This window comes from Oncorhynchus gorbuscha, linkage group LG21 (assembly GCF_021184085.1).
Source record: "Oncorhynchus gorbuscha isolate QuinsamMale2020 ecotype Even-year linkage group LG21, OgorEven_v1.0, whole genome shotgun sequence".
Taxonomy (NCBI): Eukaryota; Metazoa; Chordata; class Actinopteri; order Salmoniformes; family Salmonidae; genus Oncorhynchus; species Oncorhynchus gorbuscha.
Window position 1 is genome coordinate 51,868,968 of NC_060193.1, and position 23,653 is coordinate 51,892,620.

General features: G+C 43.4%; 2 protein-coding genes across 3 annotated transcripts in view; both read right to left on the bottom strand.

Moving 5' to 3' along the window:
- The window catches only part of LOC124008171 (vang-like protein 1), a 51,498-nt gene extending 40,992 nt beyond the window's left edge, over positions 1-10,506 (bottom strand). For both annotated transcript variants that reach the window (XM_046319243.1, XM_046319242.1), the window contains exons 1-2: positions 10,350-10,506; positions 2,045-2,319 (exon numbers count right to left, since the gene is read on the bottom strand). In XM_046319243.1, the coding sequence (XP_046175199.1) occupies positions 2,045-2,115 (71 nt within the window). In that variant the 5' untranslated portion in view covers positions 2,116-2,319; positions 10,350-10,506. The remainder of the gene's footprint in view (positions 1-2,044; positions 2,320-10,349) is intronic.
- Positions 10,507-20,961: 10,455 nt separating this feature from the next.
- LOC124008761 (helix-loop-helix protein 2-like) overlaps positions 20,962-23,653 on the bottom strand; it is a 2,920-nt gene continuing 228 nt past the window's right edge. Inside the window, exons 1-2 of the mRNA XM_046320293.1 lie at positions 23,296-23,653; positions 20,962-22,517 (exon numbers count right to left, since the gene is read on the bottom strand). The exon at positions 23,296-23,653 is cut by the window's right edge and continues 228 nt beyond it. Of these exons, the coding sequence (XP_046176249.1) occupies positions 22,106-22,489 (384 nt within the window). The 5' untranslated portion in view covers positions 22,490-22,517; positions 23,296-23,653 and the 3' untranslated portion in view covers positions 20,962-22,105. The remainder of the gene's footprint in view (positions 22,518-23,295) is intronic.

Here is a 23,653-nt window from a genome sequence, read left to right on the forward strand (position 1 = left end):
CTGCCTCATAAATGGGAACAGTTTGGGGAACCATAATACCCAAGCAGCAAAGGGATTAAAAGTTTGGCATGAGAGAGTGTAATTCATTCAATTCCCTGTGTTAAAAAGAGTGTGCCGCCATATAATTGGGAGTCCTACCAATAAAAAAAGAGCCAATTATCCACATGACTGACTACCAATGTGTGACTCACTAGTCAATGATCATTGGCACGCTCCACAGCCACAGAAGAGCCCCTCTCTGGAGAAGAGAATGGAGCCTCAGAAGTTACTGTCGTAACTCAACACCACCATTACAGCGGATGCAGAAAGGCAGGTGATCTTGGTCTGGGAGAATCGTCAGTAGCTAGCAAACTACTCTGATGTCCTTCAAATGACCAAGCACCACTGTCTATAGAGGCACAGTGGCTTACAATGGGGACTGACTGGGTTCCCTGTGTATAAATCGCACTAGAGACAACACTGCAAAAACAACACAAGGCAGTGACCCGGAGTCATTGGGAGAGACGTTTAACGCGGTATAGTAGCACGCAGCTTGAGCCATGGTAAGATCTTGGAAATCCACCTCCTGCTGTGGACCATCAAAGTTCTGATCTTTAGGACAGTCACCCTCTCCAGAGTTACAGATACAGGAAGAGAGGGGATTGGGTGATCTTTAGGACAGTCACCCTCTCCAGAGTTACAGATACAGGAAGAGAGGGGATTGGGTGATCTTTAGGACAGTCACCCTCTCCAGAGTTACAGATACAGGAAGAGAGGGGATTGGGTGATCTTTAGGACAGTCACCCTCTCCAGAGTTACAGATACAGGAAGAGAGGGGATTGGGTGATCTTTAGGACAGTCACCCTCTCCAGAGTTACAGATACAGGAAGAGAGGGGATTGGGTGATCTTTAGGACAGTCACCCTCTCCAGAGTTACAGATACAGGAAGAGAGGGGATTGGGTGATCTTTAGGACAGTCACCCTCTCCAGAGTTACAGATACAGGAAGAGAGGGGATTGGGTGATCTTTAGGACAGTCACCCTCTCCAGAGTTACAGATACAGGAAGAGAGGGGATTGGGTGATCTTTAGGACAGTCACCCTCTCCAGAATTACAGATACAGGAAGAGAGGGGATTGGGTGATCTTTAGGACAGTCACCCCCTCCAGAGTTACAGATACAGGAAGCGAGGGGATTGGGTGGGAAAGTGAGTGCCCCCTCCCCCACATCCAAGCCCACTTTCATTTACAACAGTGTGCCCAGTTTTCATTGCCTAGCTTCAGACTACAAGGTCAAATCTTCCCCCCGGGAGAACGTGAGAGGAGCGCTGGGGCAGGGGAGCGGAGAGGCCTCTCCATCAGTGATACGCCTGTCCCCGTCTATCCCATGGGAGTGCCGGTGACACCATTGGAGAGAGGGAGCGAGGGAGGAGGTCAAGTGGAGATTAACGAGGGAGGGCAGCTGCTGGCTTTTCAACACGTCCGGGGCTTGGGAGCGAGGGATCGGCGACTGACTGGAGCCGAGTGGGCGCATGAGAGACAAGAGAGCATAGAGAAAAAGGAAATGAGCGAGAGATAGTGAGCGAGGGAGAGGTAGAGCGAGAGAGATATTAAGCACATGAGGGTTTCAGGGGGTCCCACCAGATTCAGCCATAGAGGGATCCTTTCCCCTGGGTAACAGGTCCCAGAGAGAGAGAGACGGAAGGAAGAGGGAGAGAGAGGGGGATGTGCTGGCTGGATAAAGGAGGAGCTGTGCGGAACAGGAGCCCCTTGCTTGTGGCCCTCCACGTATCAGCTGAGCCATCAGTCAGGCCTCTTCAGCACCTGTCCCCCTCTCCCTTCCTGAGCCTGTCAGATACTGCTATTCCACTAATGACAGACAAATAACCCCACACTGCCCTGTGGTGGACAGATGGAGGGAGGGGAAAGAGGGGACAGAGACCGAGTCGAATGAGGGAGAGAAAGAGGAAACAGAGGCGAGGAAGAGAGAACAATTTATTAGAGGTTCCGTGACCGTCTATCCATCAAACTAGAGAGGATATGAAAGCAAAGAACTTGTTCCTCTTACCCGTGTCTGTGGGATCCCCGGGAGCGACCAGAGTAGTACGAGTACCCTGAGTAGGTGGACTCCGTGTCCATGGCGACGAGGTCCTTCCTCCCGAGCGATTGGCCAAGGGCCTCGCGGAGGTTGCTGGGCTTTGCCGCAGGCAGACGCAGCGGAAGCTTGTGGGCAGTCTTGTCCGGTGGGAGGCGGAGCTCGCTCAGGAGATTGGCAGAGTCCGCAAGCTGTCGGGGGTCAATCTTGAAAGCAACCCTGGGGGTTCCCGACTAGGAAACATCAACCTGGGGAGGAGAGAGAGCGAGAGACATCCAGGTAAGGTCAGAGGACAGACTATGGACAGAGTTTTGGGTTGAAATGGTGATCTACAACAGCCCAGTTGATACTGAAAAACATGGATGTGTGTTGCAGATATCTCTGCACATAGCTTCCACTTTGCCTTTTACTCTGGAATTAACATTCCAGGAGATAAATGAGAAAAACACAATCGCTTCATTTAAGCAGCATTTTCTACATTCCCATTAGGCAGGCTGAGGAAATCTTTATTTTAATGAAGATTGTGTGTGGGAGGAATCGCACACACCAAATGAAGCTTGACACAGGAGAGCCTTGAAACCATTGGACTAGTTTCTGTTGATTCTAATATAAAAGGTTGTGAAAGGCTCTTCTTACTTCTAACCTCCTTGACAACCCAAACCTACAGTAGTTCACAGAGAGTTTAAGCACTAAGCACACCCACAAACAACAGAACAGCAGCAGACCTAGCTATGAACCCCTCCCTCAACAAATAGACCTTTCCACAGACAGACTGGCCTATGAGAAGAGAGATTGAATTGGAATGTTGTGCAGAGCATGCAGGTCTACGTTTGGAGTTTCAACAAAAGTCGGATGGAGAGCAAAACCCCACTGCTCTCGCCTACCCTCGCCTACACCCCCCCCACCAACCCCCCTCCTCCTCCACCACCACACTCAACCCTATCAATGAGAGCCATCTCCAGAGGGAAATCTGGCAGTGACCAGCTCCAGCAGCGAGGCGAGGCTCTCCTCTCTTCCATTCCACTAGAATGACATCATCACACAGACGAAGTGCTCCAGGTGAAACCACCAAACACTATCACATTATTAAACCAAGAAGCTTTCAGAGGGGAATTGAGACAACCAGCCAACACACAAACAGATGCCGTAAAATATTGAATATAGCTTCAGGCCTATATTCTGTGTTCAAGTCTATAACATTGGAAACATTCTTTCCCATGAGGATAAATCTCCCAGACAAATGCTAAAAAGCTGCGTGGATGCAGAGGAGGACCGAAACTCAAACATCAAGTGGATTTCAATATCAAAGGCAGGACAAAAAAACTCCCCACTAATTCCATACCATTAGTTCTACTCCCAGGCCTGGCTAAAGACTTTACAGCATCCACTAGGAGATGCAGGTCTGATAAGAGCATTTATTGGGTGCCCTTGATTTGATTACATATACAGGAGGATATGATTTAACAGTTGTCCTTAAATGACTGAAGATAAGAGGGAACAGAGGGGGGTGAACAGGGTGAAAAGGAAAGAGTAGAAACAGCCGTGGTGAAATAACAAGATTACGATGAGGCACAGGGCTGAGTAACAATGCATGGGGAAACAGAGAGACAAGTGAGTTGTGGCGTACACTCCTACGGGGCTGGGAGAGCTGGGGACAGACGGACGTACTCACACAGCAGGTAAACCATCAGGGCTGAGGCATATAGGGAGGTGAGGGGGTCGGTTCTCTGTGGCATCAGAGATGGGGCCTCGTCCAGACACAGAGCCTCTAACAGCTGGAGGTAACGGGATAGGAAGGTGAATGGCGCCCGTTAAATGAACTCACACCCATCAATGCAATAATATGGCAGAAGAGCTGATAACCCTAAGGATTCCATTTTGACCTAGAACCTTTGACCCTCCAATCACATTTAAAGAAGAATTCAATGAAAATGTAGCATTTCAGAAAGGAGCGTTAACATATGTTGTATTGTAACACGTGATAATTGTAACTATTCTTCTACCTCCTCATGCCTTTTGCACACATTGTATATAGACTCCCCCTTTTTTCTACTGTGTTATTGACTTGTTAATTGTTTACTCCATGTGTAACTCTGTGTTGTCTGTTCACACTGCTATGCTTTATCTTGGCCAGGTCGCAGTTGCAAATGAGAACTTGTTCTCAACTAGCCTACCTGGTTAAATAAAGGTGAAATAAAAAATAAATAAAAAATAATGTATACAGCACAGGAGGCTGGTGGCACCTTAGAGAGGACAGGCTCGTGGTAATGATTGGAGTGGAATCAATAGAATGGTATCAAAACCATTTAAACACATGATTTCCAGGTGTTTGATGTCATTCCATTAACTCCATTCCAGCCATTATTATGAGCCGTCCTCCCCTCAGCAGCCTCCTGTGGTATACAGCTTGTATTGGGCCAAAATCCCTAGTGAAATATTCAATGTAAACAAGGAGCTGAAGGAGAGGGGTTAAGGTGAACCTTATTTAATTTACAAACATATCCCAGAAACGAGCACACTCACTGGGCAGTACACTTAAAGCATTCCATCTCCCATGACACCTTGTAGCAGAGGAAGTCCACTCAAACTGACCCAGATCTGTTGTGAAATTAACCAGAGGGCTACAGTCACCACTCTCCGTCTCCACCACAGTCACGTCCTGCTGTCCTGACGTGTTTGGAGTTAGCAGTATAGTATGCATGCTCATTCAAACACTTTTGGAATATCACAAGTGTATCAGTATAGCTTCCGTCCCTCTCCTCACCCCTACCTGAGCTCGAACCAGGGACCCTCTGCTAACATCAACAACTGCCTCCCACGAAGCATCGTTCCCTATCGCTCCACAAAAGCAGCGGAAACAACTACTTCATGGTCTCGGTGCCAGTGACGACTGAAATGGCTAACTAGCTAGCCATTTCACACAGATTACACAAGCAAAGCACACTTGTGCACACATTAACTACCGCAGCAGTCACAACGGAAGCCATGGGAAGTAGAGCGGGGCTCAAACTCTCCCTTGGGGCACTCCCTCTGTTTTCATCCTGCTGCTGCTGATGCTTTCATAACCACATTTGTTCCAGTCGTTTCATTGAAAAGAGCTGCTCATCCAAGATACTGCCCCGTGCCATCTCATCTGCCACTTAGAAGGGAAAACTAGAGAAATACTAGAAACTAGTGGCAGTTGGGGTGAATGTAAACAATGACCCATATAGTGTGTGTGTGTGTGTGTGTGTATGCTTGCACATGGGGATTGAAAAAGCTAGTTCTATCAAACAAAGTCTAAATATTTCTTTTTTTTAAACGACAGCACTCTTGCTGACACGCTTTTAAACGTCTGAATCATCGGAGGGAATACTGAACAACATGATGACAAACCTCTCTAAAGCTGTTTTCTTCTACTGAAGAGCCAGCTGCCAGCTCAGTCACTGTGCCAGTAAGGCAAACAAATTAGCTCTGGTGTGAGACAGACAGAATGGCTGCTTTTAGACAGGTAGCACAATTATGATTTTTTTTTAAACTAATTAACCAATCAGATCAGCACTGAAATATCTGATGTGACATGTCAAAAGACCAGGTTGGACAATCCAGACTCTGGCAAGAGTAAAGCAGGGCTAAATACAGCCTCCAGACACTGTGGCTAGGATAAGGCAAGGCTACAGCCGCTGTGGCTAGGATAAGGCAGAGGGCCTGGGTTGAGGACTACAGATACTGCTACAGGAGCAGACAGAGTGCAGACAGAGTGCAGACAGAGCGCAGACAGAGCGCAGACAGAGCGCAGACAGAGCGCAGACAGAGCGCAGACAGAGCGCAGACAGAGCGCAGACAGAGCGCAGAGTAAATAAGGCTGGTTCTGCAGACAGCATCACATCTCCTGTGCTAATCCTTTAAAGAATGAGGGATGAAACAGGGATTAACAGGGTTAAATAGATGGGGGTCAGAGAGAGAAGACCACAGCCACCTTGCCAGTCACCACCTGCCCAACAGCCCAGCTAAGCGGCTTTATGTCAACAAATTTGGCCGAAATGAGTTTCAATTGAAGATGTTGGTGACTGAAGGCAGCTTTGAGGGCTGTCTTCAACAGATCTATAAGGGAAACACTAATCTGGTCCCTGGTCTTTACTTATAGTGGTGCCAGTGGCCGTGCAGCACTAAAGCCTGTGCCCCCCCCCTCCTCCCCACACACTACTTAGGGAAGCCATCAGGTTATCCATGGCAGCCGAAGCCAGCAGCGTTTGCCTGCCTCTGATTTGGTCTATGGCGGGACAAGCTGGCAGCGGCCCAGAGCCTGCCAATGAGAGCCTGCTTGTTTATCTTCCTCCATTCAGTCGCTCTTTTCCTTTTTACACTGAATAAACATCCTCACTGTGAAGGACCACACCCTCAGAGAGCCGGGAAAGAGAGGCACGGGGACTGATCTGCAGGGCAGAGAAACACACACACACACAGCTGCACGCACACAGGTGTGACTCTGGAATTCATGCTTGAGGAACTGCGGGAGTGTAAATACACACGAATGAAACGCACAAGATGACAAACATGCGGCAGCACACCATCAAAGCAAAGAAACAAGAAAACGACCATCTAACCAGTCAGCTCTTTAACAAAGTCGCATCAAGTGCCTGCTAACCAAATCCAAACCCAGACACATCCTCAAGCCCGCCCACACATCAAACACATCCTTCTTCCTCCAGAGCAGGTTGTAGTAACAGTCTGTTGATAATAGAGCAAACAAAACAACAACAGACCAACACAGGAACGATAGAGTAGTCATGTAGTTCAATCCTTATGAAAAAAACTAACATTTGTATTGCATTTTTCTTTTTTACGTAAAAGCTAGTTTATTCAGTCATGGTTTCAACAGCGACAGTGAGTCCACAGATTGGTCTTCTAATTTCAACCAAGCTTCCGGCTCCAAAGACAGTAATCTAATCCCACTGTATATGACAGCCTAATTTACAGATCCTTCACTACTCACAGCCTTTAATAGGAGATGGGACTCTCTCCCAAACTGGGGAAGAGACAAACTAGGCTACTGTACTTTCCCAAAAAGATTCATTCTCTCTCGTGACCGAGTCTAAGCACAAGGCTCTGCCAACCGGGACAGGTATTCACGAACAAAGGGGAGCCCTGGCTGAAGCCATCTCCTGTGCTAGCCTGTGACCAGGAAGTACAGCTGTGCCATGTGCCCAACAGAGCCCCTCCCACACCTCACCACAACATAAACAAAGGGCCTATTAAAAGCTCATCATCATTACCAGCCAATGATATGCCTGACCTTCATTAGCCAAGGTATTCCAGCTAGGCCATATGTATCAGAGGCAACAGCTGTGTTGTGGTGGTGCGGATGTGAGAAACTAGGACCTTTAGCTGTGATACAGAGAGGAGTGTTCCAATCACTGGAGGACAAAATGACCACACTGACATTTGTACAAGCAGCTCCCAACGAGGCACGCCCTGCCCTTCCTGCCCTGTTTCTTTCACATGAAACAATATTAATTGAGAATGCATGCACACGCATTACGGCACACATACTGTAAACACACACACGTCCAATCACAATTCTCACTGTAAAATCTACTTGGACTCTATTAACTCCAAGCTAACACAAGCGTAATGAAAGACAAGCTGAACACGGGAGAGATGACGACTTATTAAGGTAACATGATTCATCTGAGACGCCGGAGGGGTGGGGTGGGGTGGGGGGGGGGGGGGGTTTCGACCGAGGGAAGAAACACGAGTCAGCGACTAAATGTGTTCCTCGGAATCACATGGTGATCGAGATGCTGTCCATGGAGCAAATGAACCCATTAATTGTATCCACATTCCAGAATGTCACCCTCTCTCCCGGCCATTCATTAGTGCCAGAGATGCAGAGAAACAGAGGCCCAAATGGGACCCTATTCCATTTATAGTGCACTACCTTTGACCAGGCTCTGGTCAAAAGTAGTGTGCTATATAGGGAATATAGCATCCTATGGACCCTGGTCAAAAGTACTGCACTAGAAGAGGGTGCCATTTTGGGACTCACAAGAGACGCAGACACCACAAGTTATTAAGGCCGAGTTCAGACAGGCTGCTCTATTCTGATCTTTTTTTCCCACTAATTGGTCTTTCGACCAATCAGATCTGAAAAATATCTGTTCTGGGCTGCCCGTCTAAACACAGTCTTAGAGCCTAAGGAGACAGCTCTCATAGCTCATGAGGAGCATAACAATTAAGCTGGGATTTCTCTATATAAAATGATAATCTCAAAAAGAGGAGAAAGCACTGCAGAATAAAAGAGCTAGATTCCAAGGTGTAGCCTGTTACTGTAATGTTGCAGCAGTGTTACCGTCTGTGTTGCAGTACTTTGGCTTCCAAACATACTGGATTAAAATAAGATAAGATAAAGAACCCCCTTCTTGCTGTTGTATGTACTTTGTATGGTCACACATTATCTAAGATTATGGTGAAAGATGTTCTCTTGGACTTTTTCCAAGGATGCAGCTCTGTCTCTCTGTCCTTCTGTAGCTGAGCAGAGGCACTTGATCTGCGATTACTCCTTCAAGCAATTCCCACCTGGTTTGCAATCACATCTCTCTTGATCACCGACACAAATACCTCAATACTACACCTAAAGCTCTCACAGGGGCAGTATCCCTCCCCATCCATGTTGATGATCACTCACCCGCTGTCACTCACACGCTGTCACTCACACGAGGAGCTTATGACAGTTATCATGTCATCAGCTTTAAAATATTCTCTTTGCAAATGTGAAGAGACATACAAACTGAAGCTGCGCTACAGGAGCATGTCATGTTCAAACGCCACAAGGAAACTACATATAATCACATTTCCCTGACATTAGGCTCGGTGTAAAGTTAAAAGAGATAATGGCTTCAGTGAATGATTCATGGTCAGATAGGAAGATACACTCACGAGTGAAAATGTCAGTATTCTCTTGTCTGAGACGAGTCAGTCATGTTGAACAACACAAAGGGAGTTTCATTGTTCAGCGTTTCCTAAGCACTACCACCAACCAACCATCCTGGTTCCTTACTGCACCTGGGGGCCGTGGAGTTTCAGTAGAGCTGTATATTGGAGTCAATTCCATCTGAGCATCTAGAGAATTTATGAAGGTTAGCTACATCGTATTCACACAGTCTCCTATTCTTATGAAATCATCTCAAAACACTGAGTAAATGTGTTGGTTTGGGTTTGTTTATTCAACACAAGAGGTTTACCATCTACTGTGGTCCTTCACGGTCTGTTCAGATTAATTACCATACTGGTCTATTGTATGTTTTGGGACTGACAGTCCATAAGGTTCAGGTAGCACTTTACATTACATTGTTACACCTTTACTACAGCCTGGCTAACACCAAGCATGTGGTGAAGGCAAATCATGGGAATTCTACTCATTTATTCCCTACTCTACCTAATGCAAAGTGCTAGTTTTCGGATTGGACTGTCATTTTCATACGACAGCATAATCAGACTGTAGTGAAGTTATACAGTTGTTTCTCTGCCTGACCCTACCTGTAACCCCAATGGCTGACTTCCATAGGAAACTCCCTGGTCTCTGCTAGGCCTCCTGAGCCCTGCCCAGACAGTTGGTTCGATAACTAAAATATTAAAAAGAGCAAGCTAATGTTTAAGGATAAATGTTTATGAAATTAAACTGTCGGCACGCGAGTGAATGATATCAGTGAACCACTGTGCAACATTGTTTCTGGAGACGCAACGCTGTCGCCGATGGTAACAAGATAAGCAGACTGAACTACAAACGAATTCGGTCAACCGTGTGCAAGAAAGTGGTTCAAAGTTAAGTCCGATAATTTGTTTGAGACATTTGAGTTAGGTTATTGTTGAAGCAATTGAATTGAACAACACGCGACTATTGTCATTCTAATTGTAACGCTTTAGAAAACATTAACTCCTGCTTTAGATGACTTTCAAGGGTTAACTTTACACCCTACGTTGGCTGACTGCAGTCCTTTAGATTGAGGGAATTCTAAATCACATTTTCTCTCCACATGTAGCCTACAGCTCATGTAGCGTATTAGAAAACACAAACGGTTACTCGTAGGTTGTACTAATACAATGTAGGCCTGTCTACCTGTAAAACAAAAGAAAACGAAGAAAAATAAGTAGTAGTGTAGATTACATGAAGCAGGAACAAGCCAACCAAACTCCCAATTTACATCGGGCTCAATCGCACTCATAAAATTCAACGAACAACTCCTCAACGTGGGATGCAGACGTTGGAATTGTGACTGTTTCGCGCACGGCTACTCACCTTCACTGGAGGTAAACCATTCCAAGAAGAGATTTCATCCAAAAATGTAAACGAAATAGTTCTCCCTTCGAGCACACGGTACAGTCAGGGACCAGCCCGGGTTCAAGCCGTTGTACAGGGGGCAGCACTTACATGATGAGAGAAAGGGAAATGTGTAGTGCCACAATGGTGCGCTAGGGGGCAATGGTGATGGCTGTGAACTGTCAAGTGATTACAGTAGGCTGTACAATGCAAATATAGTCAAATAGGATAAAACCGCAGGACCAAATGACTTGGCAAAATCTTCTTTACTCTTCTGACAGGTAGGCTACAGGTGTTTGCAATTAATTTCTGATTCAGAGTCCAGTTCACACCCACATTTCAAAGTTGTGTTTTGCGCTGACCAAACATTCAACACCTTCGGTGAGTGTCAGAAACACCGGCAGCTCGGCTCGGTTAGGGGGACATGTCACAAATGGCTGAAGTGGGACAAGTGACAGGAGAGTGCAAATAGCTTAGGGTTTGGTGCCATGGAAACCAGGGAAAGTAAAACAACATTCACCCTCCTGTCTCCGGGGGATGTTTTCAGTGAAGTGCCCATTACATGCATTGCAAGTCATATACGCACTTAGCCTTGCCTAACTTGTATTTATTAATCCGAATATGAACATTCAAATCAAATTGTTTTGGTCACATACACATGGTTATCAGACGCTATTGCGAGTGTAGCGAAATGCTTGTGCAATCTGGTCCCGACAGTGCAGCAATATCTAACAAGTAATATCAAACAATTCCACAACAGATAGCTAATATGCACAAATCTACGTAAAGGAATGGAATAAGAATATTTAAATATAATTATATGGATGAGCAATGACAGAGCGGTTTAGGCTAAAATGGCTAATAGATAGTATAGGACACAGTATATACATATGAGATGAGTAATGAAAGATATGTAAACATTATTAAAGTGGCATTATTATAGTGACTGGTGATCCAGTTATGAAAGTGGCCAATGATTTCAAGTCTGTATGTAGGCAGCAACCTCTCTGTGCTAGTGATGGCTGTTGAACAGTCTGATGGCCTTGAGATAGAAGCTGTTTTTCAGTCTCTCAGTCCCAGCATTGATGCACCTGTACTGACCTCACCTTCTTGGGTGGTAGCGGGTGAACAGACAGTGGCTTGGGTGGTTGTTGTCCTTGATGATCTTTTTGGCCTTCCTGTGACATTGGGTGGTGTAGGTGTCCTGGAGGGCAGGTAGTTTGCCCCCCGTGAAGCGTTGTGCAGACCGCACCACCCTCTGGAAAGCCCTGTGTTTGTGGGTGGTGCGTTCACCAGGCTTATTCCATTATATAGATTCTAGAATAATGAAATGTATCCTGTTATATAAAGTGACATCCTCTTGCTTGAGTACCATCATGGTTTATCTCATTGCAACATGAACAAAGCAGATGAGTGATTAGCATCATGTTTATCAGTGCAGTCCATCGGACCTTAGAGAGATATAGTAGGGTGCTTGGTTCCAGTCAGTGAAAGACAACAAAGAGCTCAGTGAAGCCTTAGAGCTGGCTCTTAAAGGGGAATGTAAATAATGTGGGGGGTTTTCTTCCCTCGGACCTCCAGAGCCTCTAAGCTAGTCAAGGTCAGATGGTGTCAATGATGTGTCAGTCTGCAAAATACCTTCAGAGCACCTCATTGGCAAGGAGTCTGCTCTGAAGACCAATCGATTCTCAACTATTTCACCTCTCCCCCACCCAGATGCGTGGAACAGGAAATACTAGGAACTGTTCCAAACGGGTTTAGTGTATTATTCATTTATAATACAAATATAAATCAAATCTAACACAACAAAGCTGCTGAGCAGGGAGATGACATCATGTGATGACTTGTGTATTTTGGCCTCTTCAGCCCCCCACCCCCAAAAATACCTCCTCCCCTCAGCAGAGAATAAAGGTCATGACCGGGACATGACCCCCTGATCCTTCCTTTCTGTCCCTCCCCACTGAGGGCCATGCAAACACAGAGGCTGGGGAAAGGAGGTTTAACTGACAAGTACATAATGCCATTCTAAGGTTCAATGAATGGTGAGGTTGATAAAAGTGGATCATCAGGGTTATTTATCTGTATGTTGACAGAAACATGAGGTGAAAACAAGAAGGCATAAGACTACCAATAGGCTCCTAAAACTCACTCATCACACAGTTACATCATTTAGCAGACAGTCTTATCCAGAGCAATTTACATGAGAAATTGGGGTTAAGTGCCCTTGCTCAAGAGTACAGACAGATTTTTCACCTAGTTGGTTCTGAGATTCAAACCAGCAACCTTTCAGTTATTGGCCCAAAGCTCTTAACTACTAGGCTACCTGCCGCATATTAGTCAAGGTCGATTCCTGAGACTATATGACATGTTTGGTCAATAGCCTGGATACCTCATTACAACAGAACATAAAGTTGAGCATTGGGTTTTCTCAGATTGTAAGGTTAGTGCGCCCCGCTCTGGCCATATCAGAGTAGTACAGTTTCATTACAGTATAACGTGCAGCACTGCACAAGCTGTTCCTTTCCAGAGGACGTGCCTTTGGGACCAACTTATGTTGTTGTTTTTAAAATATATTGGGGTTTGAGATGATATTTTATGTTGGCAAGGATAGATAAATAACATGACCTTTAGAATAGAATAGTTTATGTTTGACTTTAGTTTTATACTTTGATAATCAACACATGAAACATTTTGTGTCATATTTTGCATTATTTTTGCATTTAAAATAAAAATGGCCTGCCGGGCATCTTCAGCAAATTCTAAACACTGGCTAACAGCAACAAGAACAAACTATATTGGCAATTTATTATCATTGCAAGTTTGCGAACAACATTTTCTTGATTTTCTCAACTAAGCATTAATTAATTAAATAGGACAGCATAAGTTGACAAAAGAGACCCCTCCCCAATCAATCATTTTGAGTGAAAGCAGTTCATCTGATTAGACAGTACTATGGATGTGTGAGACAAGCACTCGCATTTAACTAGGCACGCGTGTAGTGTGAGTCACAGCACCCACTATCAGATTTAGCTTTTATTCAAGAAGGTAAGCATCGAGTGCAGATGGTCTCTATTGAGCATGCAAGGTGGGCCCATGAGATCATTAAATTTAGTGTCCGGAAGATGGATGGATGCCTCTCCGAAGACACACAGTTTATGAGTTTAGGGATTTTGGTAAAAAGAAAAAAGAGAAATGAAGTCATGTAAAATGAAGACAAAGTGAAAAGATATGCAGTTTATGAGACCACACACACACACACACAAACGAACACACATCAACAAGGATGTTATTTGGGCTGACTTGGATTCTCCAAATAAGTTTTTTACCTAAATGAGAGATTCTCATTGCAATTTCATTCAGTGTGTGTGACAAATTATTTGTATTTGCTTATTTTGAATTTAGTTTGCCTGCTGAACCATCAAAATGTGACAAATGGTTGTGCTCCTTTTTTATTGGTCTGGGCATGTGTGCGGGCAAAAGCAAGAACAATTCTATTGAAATACATCTATGAGTTCTTTTCAATTTTTTTATCCTCCATGTCATTTTACATTGAACATTGAACATTTCTATTTCAAAGGCCTCAAATGCACCATCAGGACTGAAAATGCATTATTTGTGGTCAGATTTAATCAAAAGTATTGTTTACCATTTTAAAGCTGGAAGCATCAAAGACACAACAAATCGTAAACAAATTCAAAGCTCATGAATATGGCATATTAACGTGCCAGATTGGGACGTGTAGTTTTGTATAATGAATGCATTGCACACACACACCTTATGACATGTCCACTGTACAGATGGTAGGAGCGTGAGTCTGAATGACAGCGGGACCATCCAGGGCTGCTGACGCATTGTGAGGGCCGCGACGCCTTCAATACCCAGAGTTAATGAGAACAGACTGACTCCCCCCCCCCTCCCCGTTTCCATTCATCTCTTCCCGTGTCTCTCCTCCTCCTCTCCTCTTCGCCTCTCTGCCCGTTTCCATCTGTTTGGAGACAAAGGGCCACGAGCCAGCTCGAGCCCTGGGACCCTGCTGGTGAAGTGCGCAGGGATAATGTGTCCCATCCCGTGGGTCGCATTTCAACACATGGACCTGCCTTTGTCCTGCTGTGTGCTGCTCGCTGCTTCAAGGACCTACACACACTTCACAACACACACCTCCGATGGGGTGGACGGGAAGAGGAGCGGAGGAGAGGATGGGGGGGGGGGTGCCTTGAACATTGATAATTGTTATAATATCCAGACTGGAGAGAAAAAAGGTAAAGGATAAAAAAACTGAGCGGTACAAAACCCTCAAATGCTGTTCCTCTATTCCTCACACAGGGAACATATGGCTGTTTGTTGTCATATTGTTTGTCCCTAGCAAATTCACACAAAGCTATCAAGCCCCTTAGAATGAAAGAATGTGTTTGTCTCCTACTCCAGGCTTTAAAGGAGTCTACCTGAATGATGACCGGGAGGGGACGGCCAAATGTTGATAATGGTCATAGTCATCCCAGGCCGTCTGCACACTTCCTGACATATGGTCACTTGTTGGCCTCCGCCATGACATAATCCACGGTGAAAAGGGGGAAGCAATAGGGCTCTTTCTCACACACAAACACATATGCACCGGTCACACTCACAGTCTGTTCACTGCCCACAGCGGTTTGGGCCGTGGCTGTCTGTCTGCCTGTCTGTTGGGTTCTCCCCTCTCATGAGTTTGTAAAGAATAAATTGAAGGGGGCCGATGGCGGTGCAACAGAACCTTTTGGGATGGGGAAGGGAACACAAATGGTCTTACAGTTTATGGCAAGTACAGATGGACTGTCTACTTAATAAGCTGAGGCTAAGGTTGGCCAGAATGATGCTGGTTGGTTTACTATCTGGGGAGAAGAGAATATATTCACTATGTGAAATATCTCTGTTGGGAGACTATGGCAGGCAATCTAAAACATGTATAGTATGAAATGTATAGTATGAAATACTCTCCATTGTGCAGTATGTTGAATTAAACACCTTTTAGAGAATGTTAATGTTGCTAAAGAAACAACCAGAGGGATTCATTCACGTAACTGTTTAATAGTCTTCCAGCAATTGAATTAGTAATCCAAGGAAGGCTGGTTTATTTGAGGTCCAAATGTAGGAGAAAGCAATTAGAGAAATGATAAAGGGCCAATGGATAAGAAGCTTTGACTGACTGACAGACAGACGTACTGGATTCTAAGGTCATCTTTCTGCATGTGTAGAGCCTTTCTGATTACAAGACTAGGAGAGACCTTGGACATGACAAAAAAAAAACATTTCCCTCACTTCTCCTCAGATAAAGAGATTCGAAGCAAGGTCCCCCTCCCTTATTTCAGCAGCCACCCGAGGATAGTGAGAAGGAGGAGGAACTCTGTAAAAGATGCAATAAATGTGAACAATATGTGGGACGGTAGCGTCCCACCTCGCCTACAGCCAGTGAAATTGCAGGGCGTCAAATTCAAAACAACATAAATCCCATAATTAAAATTCCTCAAACATACAAGTATTGAACACCATTTTAAAGATAAACTTGTTGTAAATCCAGCCACAGTGTCCGATTTCAAAAAGGCTTTATGACGAAAGCACACCAAACGGTTATGTTAGGTCAGTACCTAGTCACAGAAAAACACAGCCATTTTTCCAGCCAAAGAGAGGAGTCACAAAAAGCAGAAATAGAGATCAAATTCATCACTAACCTTTGATGATCTCCATCAGATGACACTCATAGGACTTCATGTTACACAATACATTTATGTTTTGTTCGATAAAGTTCATATTTATATCCAAAAATCTCAGTTTACATTGGCGCGATACGTTCAGTAATGTTTTGCTTCCAAAACACAACATGTTGCAGAGAGCCACATTAATTTACAGAAATTCTCATCATAAATGTTGATGAAAATACAAGTCTTATGCATGGAACTTTAGATAAACTTCTCCTTAATGCAACCGCTGTGTCAGATTTCAAAAAAGCTTTTTGAAAAAGCACACCATGCAATAATCTGAGTACAGCGCTCAGACAACAAAACAAGCCATACAGATATCCGCCATGTTGTGGAGTCAACAGAAGTCAGAAATAGCCGTATAAATATTCACTTACCTTTGATGATCTTTATCAGAATGCACTTCCAGGAATCCCAGTTCCACAATAAATGTTTGATTTGTTCGATAAAGTCCATAATTTATGTCCAAATACCTCCTTTTTGTTCACTCGTTTAGTACACAATCCAAACTCACGAGGCGTGGGCAAGTCCAGGCGAAAGTTCAGATGAAAAGTCATATTACAGTTCGTAGAAACATGTCAAACGAAGTATAGAATTAATCTTTAGGATGTTTTTATCATAAATCTTCCATAATGTTCCAACCGGAGAATTCCTTTGTTTGTAGAAATCCTATGGAATGCAGGTCGCTCTCATGTGAGCGTGCATGATCAGCTCATGGCACTCTGGCAGACCTCTGACTCATTCAGCTCTCATTCCCCCCCTCCTTCACAGTAGAAGCATCAAACAAGGTTCTAAACACTGTTGACATCTAGTGGAAGCATTAGGAAGTGCAATATCCCTCCATAGACACTGTATATTCAATAGGCAATGACTTGGAAAAACTACAAACCTCAGATTTCCCACTTCCTGGTTGGATTTCTTCTCAGGTTTTTGCCTGACATATGAGTTCTGTTATACTCACAGACATCATTCAAACAGTTTTAGAAACTTCAGAGTGTTTTCTATCCAAATCTACTAATAATATGCATATATTAGCAACTGGGTCTGAGTAGCAGGCAGTTTACTCTGGGCATCTTATTCATCCAAGCTACTCAATACAGCCCCCCCAGTCCCAAATAAGCTAAGGTCATCTTGCTGCATGTGTAGAGCCTTTCTGATTACAAGACTAGGAGAGACCTTGGACATGACAAAAAAACATTTCCATCACTTCTCCTCAGATAAGGAGATTCGAAGCAAGGTCCCCCTCCCTTATTACAGCAGCCACCTGAGGATAGTGAGAAGGAGAAGGAACTCTGTAAAAGATGCAGTAAATGTGAACAATAAATCAGAACATGACCCAATCAAAGAAGAGGATGTGAGGCATGATGGGAAGGGACCAAGTAAGCTGTTTTATTTATGTGTCTCAAATCAAATCAAATTGTAGTGGTCACATACACATGGTTAGCAGATGTTAATGCGAGTGTAGTGAAATGCTTGTGCTTCTAGTTCCGACCGCGCAGTAATATCTAACAAGTAATCTAACGATTTCACAACAACTACCTTATACACACAAGTGTAAAGGAATGAATAAGAATATGTACATATATATATATATATGGATGAATGATTGCCAAATGGCATAGGCAAGATGCAGTAGATGGTATAGAGTACAGTATTTACATATGAGATGAGTAATGTAGGGTATGTAAACATTATATAAAGTGGCATTGTTTAAAGTGACCAGTGATACATTTATTACATCCCATTTTTAATTATTAAAGTGGCTAGAAATTTCAGTCAGTATGTTAGTGATGGCTGTTTAACAGTCTGATGGCCTTGAAATAGAAGCTGTTTTTCAGTCTCTCCATCCCAGCTTTGATGCACCTGTACTGACCTCTCCTTCTGGATGATAGTGGGGTGAACAGGCAGTGGCTCGGGTGGTTGTTGTCCTTGATGATCTTTTTGGCCTTCCTGTGACATCAGGTGGTGTAGGTGTCCTGGAGGGCAGGTAGTTTGCCCCTCGTGATAAGTTGTGCAGACCTCACTACCCTCTGGAGAGCTTTACAGTTGTGGGCGGAGCAGTTGCCATACCAGGCGGTAATAGTTTGTGAGTGTTTTTGATGACAAGCCAAATTTCTTCAGCCTCCTGAGGTTGAAGAGGCACTGCTGCGCCTTCTTCACCATGCTGTCTGTGCGGGTGGACCATTTCAGTTTGTCCGTGATGTGTACGCCGAGGAACTTAAAACTTCCCACCTTCTCCACTACTGTCCCGTCGATGTGGATAGGGGGGGGTGCTCCCTCTGCTGTTTCCTGAAGTCCACGATCATCTCCTTTGTTTAGTTGATGTTGAGTGTGAGGTTATTTTCCTGAAACCACACTCCGAGGGCCCTCACCTCCTCCCTGTAGGCCGTCTCGTCGTTGTTGGTAATCAAGCCTACCACTGTAGTGTCATCTGCAAACTTGACGATTGAGTTGAGGAGAGAGGACGTTAGGAGGTGTGGAATTGAGATCTCCCTTGGTTCCATAGATGCCCTGAGAGAGAGATCATAGGGTTGATGGGTCATCAGTACACGTGACACACCTGCTCTAAACCAATTTGAAGATGCCTCCAACCATTCATGAATGAGCCTATGCAGGTTATAGATGAGTCTGCCATGGTGGCGTCGGAGCCATTTTGTCCTTCTTATGTGCTCATTTCATGTGTTGTGTATATGTTGTTCTGTCTAGGGATGTTTTCACTTGTTATGTACACTAGGGAAATTCTCACATTGTGGTTATGGTCACATGGTACAAAGGTAACCAGGAAGTGTTAACACAAGTGAGAAGAGAAAGGATAAGGTTCTTACCATCTCACAGGAAAATGCTTATGGAATACACCTCATATGTATTGGAACTCTGTAAAAGATGCAGTATATGTGAACAATAAATCAGAACATGACCCAATCAAAGATCTAGGCCTGGAAATCCATTTCTATGTGGATGCATCATGAACTGTTTTCAGCCTGTGCAAGTAGCATTTTCTATAAGGAATCGCCTCTAGGCCTACAATAGCTCTCTAAAACCCAAGGGGAGTATACCAATGAGTTCTCATTTGAACGTATGGGCCACAGCTGGATAAATGAACAACAATCCCGACGCTCTGTTTTAACGTTATTAAGAAACAGTAATAATCCTTGCTTGCAATGCATAACTTTCACATCAGGGATAAATAATATTTCAAATACGCAGTTTAGAAAGTTCCACAGCCCCCAGCCAAGGTAGGAAACTTCCTCCCCATTTATGCTCCATTGCAGACATTTGAAGCAGACAGTTGGAGGGGAGGAAGTGTGGTCTACGTTGGCCTAATCGGGTGCAACTTTCCTAAACTGCATACCGTAAGTGTATATTTTGTATTTGAAAATTATTTCTCGCTTATATAAAAGTGTTGTTCCAAATGTTTCCTGAAACTGTACAGCGTGCCAGCGGTATTCGCGTTTAGACAGAGCATTTGAGAAGCGTCTGAGCGTCTGGGCATGTTCCATACAAGGCTGAAGAGGACGTCCAGTGGTTGAAGGTAATGTAATAGAATTGGAGTAATGAATAAGGGCTAGGCCAATATTTAATTTCTCTGCTTTAGTTTATTGTGAATGAATAAGCTTCTGAGGGCAGAAAACACCTCTAATCTTAAAGGTGTTCACATTGCAAGTAAATCATATAGCATCAAAATGATGTAAGATGCCCAGTGACTTGCACAAAGTTCTCCATTCGTTTTCCCCTCGTCACGGTTAATAATATTGGCCAAAGAGATCCCCCCCGCTTACCTCAACGAATTATTCTCGTGCAAATCGCTTAAGGTTTGTTGACATACATATTTAATGTTCATATCACATATGTTTATTTATTTACTTTGGCATATTCATTTAATCGTTTGTTTATTAAATATTATTATATTTTAAAAAACACCATGTGCAAATGTTGCGCCTGATCTAACCTTGGCCTACATTATTAGACCACAATCCTTAGCAGAATTGATGGCAATACATCAGAAATAAATACAAAGATTTGGATCTTTGCTCATATTTGGCAATATTACATGGATGTGCTTGCCCGCTCATAAATTTCCATCTCTCCTCCATCCCCTCTCCCTCTCTGTTTCCCACGGGAGGTGCCAGACGGCCAGTAATTTGGTTGTCTTGGCTCGTCTGGAGTAACACCTGCCCCCTCTCTGGGGAGAGCGCCTTTCAGCCAGGAGCTAGCGAGGAGCAGCACAGAATACATGCACAGGAGAGAGAAAAAAATAACATATAGGCTATATACTCTCTTTGCTTGCTTGACCAGTGCCTAAATCGCGTGTGTGTGTGTGTGTGTGTGTGTGTGTGTGTGTGTGTGTGTGTGTGTGTGTGTGTGTGTGTGTGTGTGTGTGTGTGTGTGTGTGTGTGTGTGTGTGTGTGTGTGTGTGTGTGTGTGTGTGTGTGTGTGTGTGTGTGTGTGTGTGTGTGTGTGTGTGTGTGTCTAAACAGTTTCAAAGCAGCGGGACATAGGCTATAGTGTGACACCGACGTCATTTAATAATACTGTATATCATTCGAATTTGGGGGGGGGAAATGAAAGATATAGAGGCATGTCAATCAAGTCCATTTCGGAAGTGTAATAGGCTAGGCTACCGTCGTGCTTTTCCTCCAGGATGACAGCTGCTGTTTCAATATTGAAATCATTTTTACCAAGGCAATTGCACTGTTCATTTCATTCATATTACTCCAATCATTATGCAAGGGATTTTACCCCCTGAGCGACTGGCCGACTAATTTCAACATTGTGTGACTATTTTTGGAAAAGAGATTCCCAAGTAATTATTCCCAGTTTTAGTCTCAATAAAATTACAATTAAAACAGAAAAGCCTCAATACCATGTATTTCTTTCCCTTTTTTAATCAAAAAACACCACCGGAAAATATAAAAAATGCGTTCATTAAAAACCAGCTGTCACAATAACTCTACTACAAAATATCTGCATAAAGCAACAAGTACACAACCCTGAAGAGACAAAAAATCTTTGGATAGAAGATGTGTTTTTCTTCGCTATAAAATGACTTATTGTGTTTTTTGAGATACAAAGCAGAGACAGATATATAAATAAATACCTCGAGCTTTTAAGGAAATAAAAACATTTAATAGAAATCAGACTATTTTTAAATGATTTTTGGTCACAGCAAAAGGGGTTTGCCTCTGAATTGTAAAGTGATATATCCGGTTAGTCGAATTAAACTTGTGTCGATGTTTTTCTTTAGTAGGCTTCAGTCTATTGTTAAGTTTTGATTAACTTCCTTCCACTTCACACCTAAGGGAACTAAACGAAGTTTTGACGTTTATGAGTTTACTTAACCCAACATGATTAAGTGCTTATCGTTGCCTGATAGACAATAGACATGAATAAAAGTATATTACACTTAACGTACTAATTCAATAAAAAAAACCGTATAATACAAAAACAGAAAGTGCCATTTGAAGAGCAACAACATTATTTTCGAATTTCAACATCACAGCCTAAAATATACATGTATACAATGATACAAACAATGGACATTTACATAAAAGACGTTAGTCTATTATAAACATAAATAAATAAGGTAACCTTAATATTAACACATTTAAATAAATAATTAATTCCATAAACTTAAATAACAATGATAAAGGTCACAATTGTACGCGTCATAAGTGGCACTAATGCATTTGAACGTGTTCTCCTTTATGGAAACATCAACTATGCTATGTCTATAAAGCAGCTATATCATTCCGTTTACATCCGTTCTTTCGTTCATCTGGGTTACCCAGCCTCACCATACGCAATATCAAACAGGCATTTTCTTCAAAATCATGGATAAGTAGGCTGTAGGCTGCAGACTCTCTCCCCCCACTTTTTTTGTACTTTCTGGCAACTTTCATGTATCCCCGATTTCATAAGTGACATGATGTCACCCATATTTCTTTCTGGTCCCTCCATTCTCATTGTCCAATTCTCCCATTTGAAAATGTATCTGACTCATTTCAACTAGACATCCAGAACGTGATTGAGATAGGAGATATAGCATATTGCAAGTCTAAGGATCTCGATCTTGGAGAGTTTCTTGTCAGGGGGAAGGGTTGGCAGCAACTTTCTCAGTTCAGCGAAGGCCACATTGAACGCTTCCACGCGGATCCTCTCGCGCGTTGCGTGGGCCGAGCGGTACTTGGCCGTTGCACGTCTCCTCCGTCTCTTCTCCTCCCTGCTGAGGGTCGGTTGGGCCAGCGACCTCGTCTTCCCCTCCCCCTCCATCGGTTCGTCGGACAGGCACCCGACCTTGAGGTCATTGAGCACCGACTCTGCGTCGGATTGTCCCCATCCGAGGTCGGAATCAGCTTGGTCTGGACTCAGCATCATTTTCAGTCTTTTCATATGTTTTTCAGTTCGTATCCAAAAAGAGCTGAAGAGAGAGATATTTTTGATTAATTTAGTATAATGATGTGAACACAATAATACTTTTTCGTTACCATTGGGGGTTCAAAATGATGATTGGGAGTCGTTTTTGCATGGCTGTGTTGCTATGACCTGTCACAGGGGGTAGATGATAGGCAGACCATAATCATAAAATAGATCGTTTGAGATCAAGTGCCGAATATTTAGAAATGTGATAGTCTTAATTAATGGAAATTGCAAAAGCAACAGACAGTGATGGAAATACTGTAAATTCTAATAGGTTTTTGTACTTCTATTTTCTCCAATGCATAATTTATTCTCCAATGATTTTTGTTATAGAGCATTAAATATTAAATCTAGGCCATTTTCTTTTCACTTATGTGTCGGTTCTTATAATTTCTTTTGCAGCAAACATGGCATTTTTCAGAATATTTAAGCAAATTAGGATAAATATTGAGAGAAACCATGCTATGCAAATGAACATATTCCATATTCCAAGTCGTCCATCGGTCACAGTGAGAGGAACACATCTGCTTGGCTTCGAGCAGTATGACTTGACAGGATGGAACAACAACGAAATAAGGCAAACATTGTTGACATCTGCTGGACATTGAATTCGACCACACAAAATGTTGTTGTATCAACAATGCAATGGGATAAATACGAGTTGTGTACTTTGTTGTACATGTGTAATACAGGCCTAATAAAGAAACGGTCAATACCTCATATGTATTTTTATTTATTTTTTCTTTTTTCTTAGGCCTACTCGTTAATTGGACACTTACCTTGACAAACAGTTGAGAGACACAACTGTCTGATGATTCCTGATAGCTGTTGGAGTAAACTCCAACTCCAAATTAACTCTGTGCTTCCCTTAGTTTTTTCTCACAAACCATTTTATTTAGTCCAATTCATGACATGAATTATAGGCTACGGTTGACAGCCTTAAGAAATGAATTGCTGTTTACTTTTGGAGATTTTGAACAGTCGAATCAAACAAAATGCTGTTTTGTCTCAGAACCATCTAATTTCAAGTTGTGGCATATCAATTCGTTGGGAAGATGATAGTATAGTTGATGGTATAGTTAACGACTATGTGATAAATATTTCTGAAGATAAAAATCTGGTGCCTTGTGAACACCC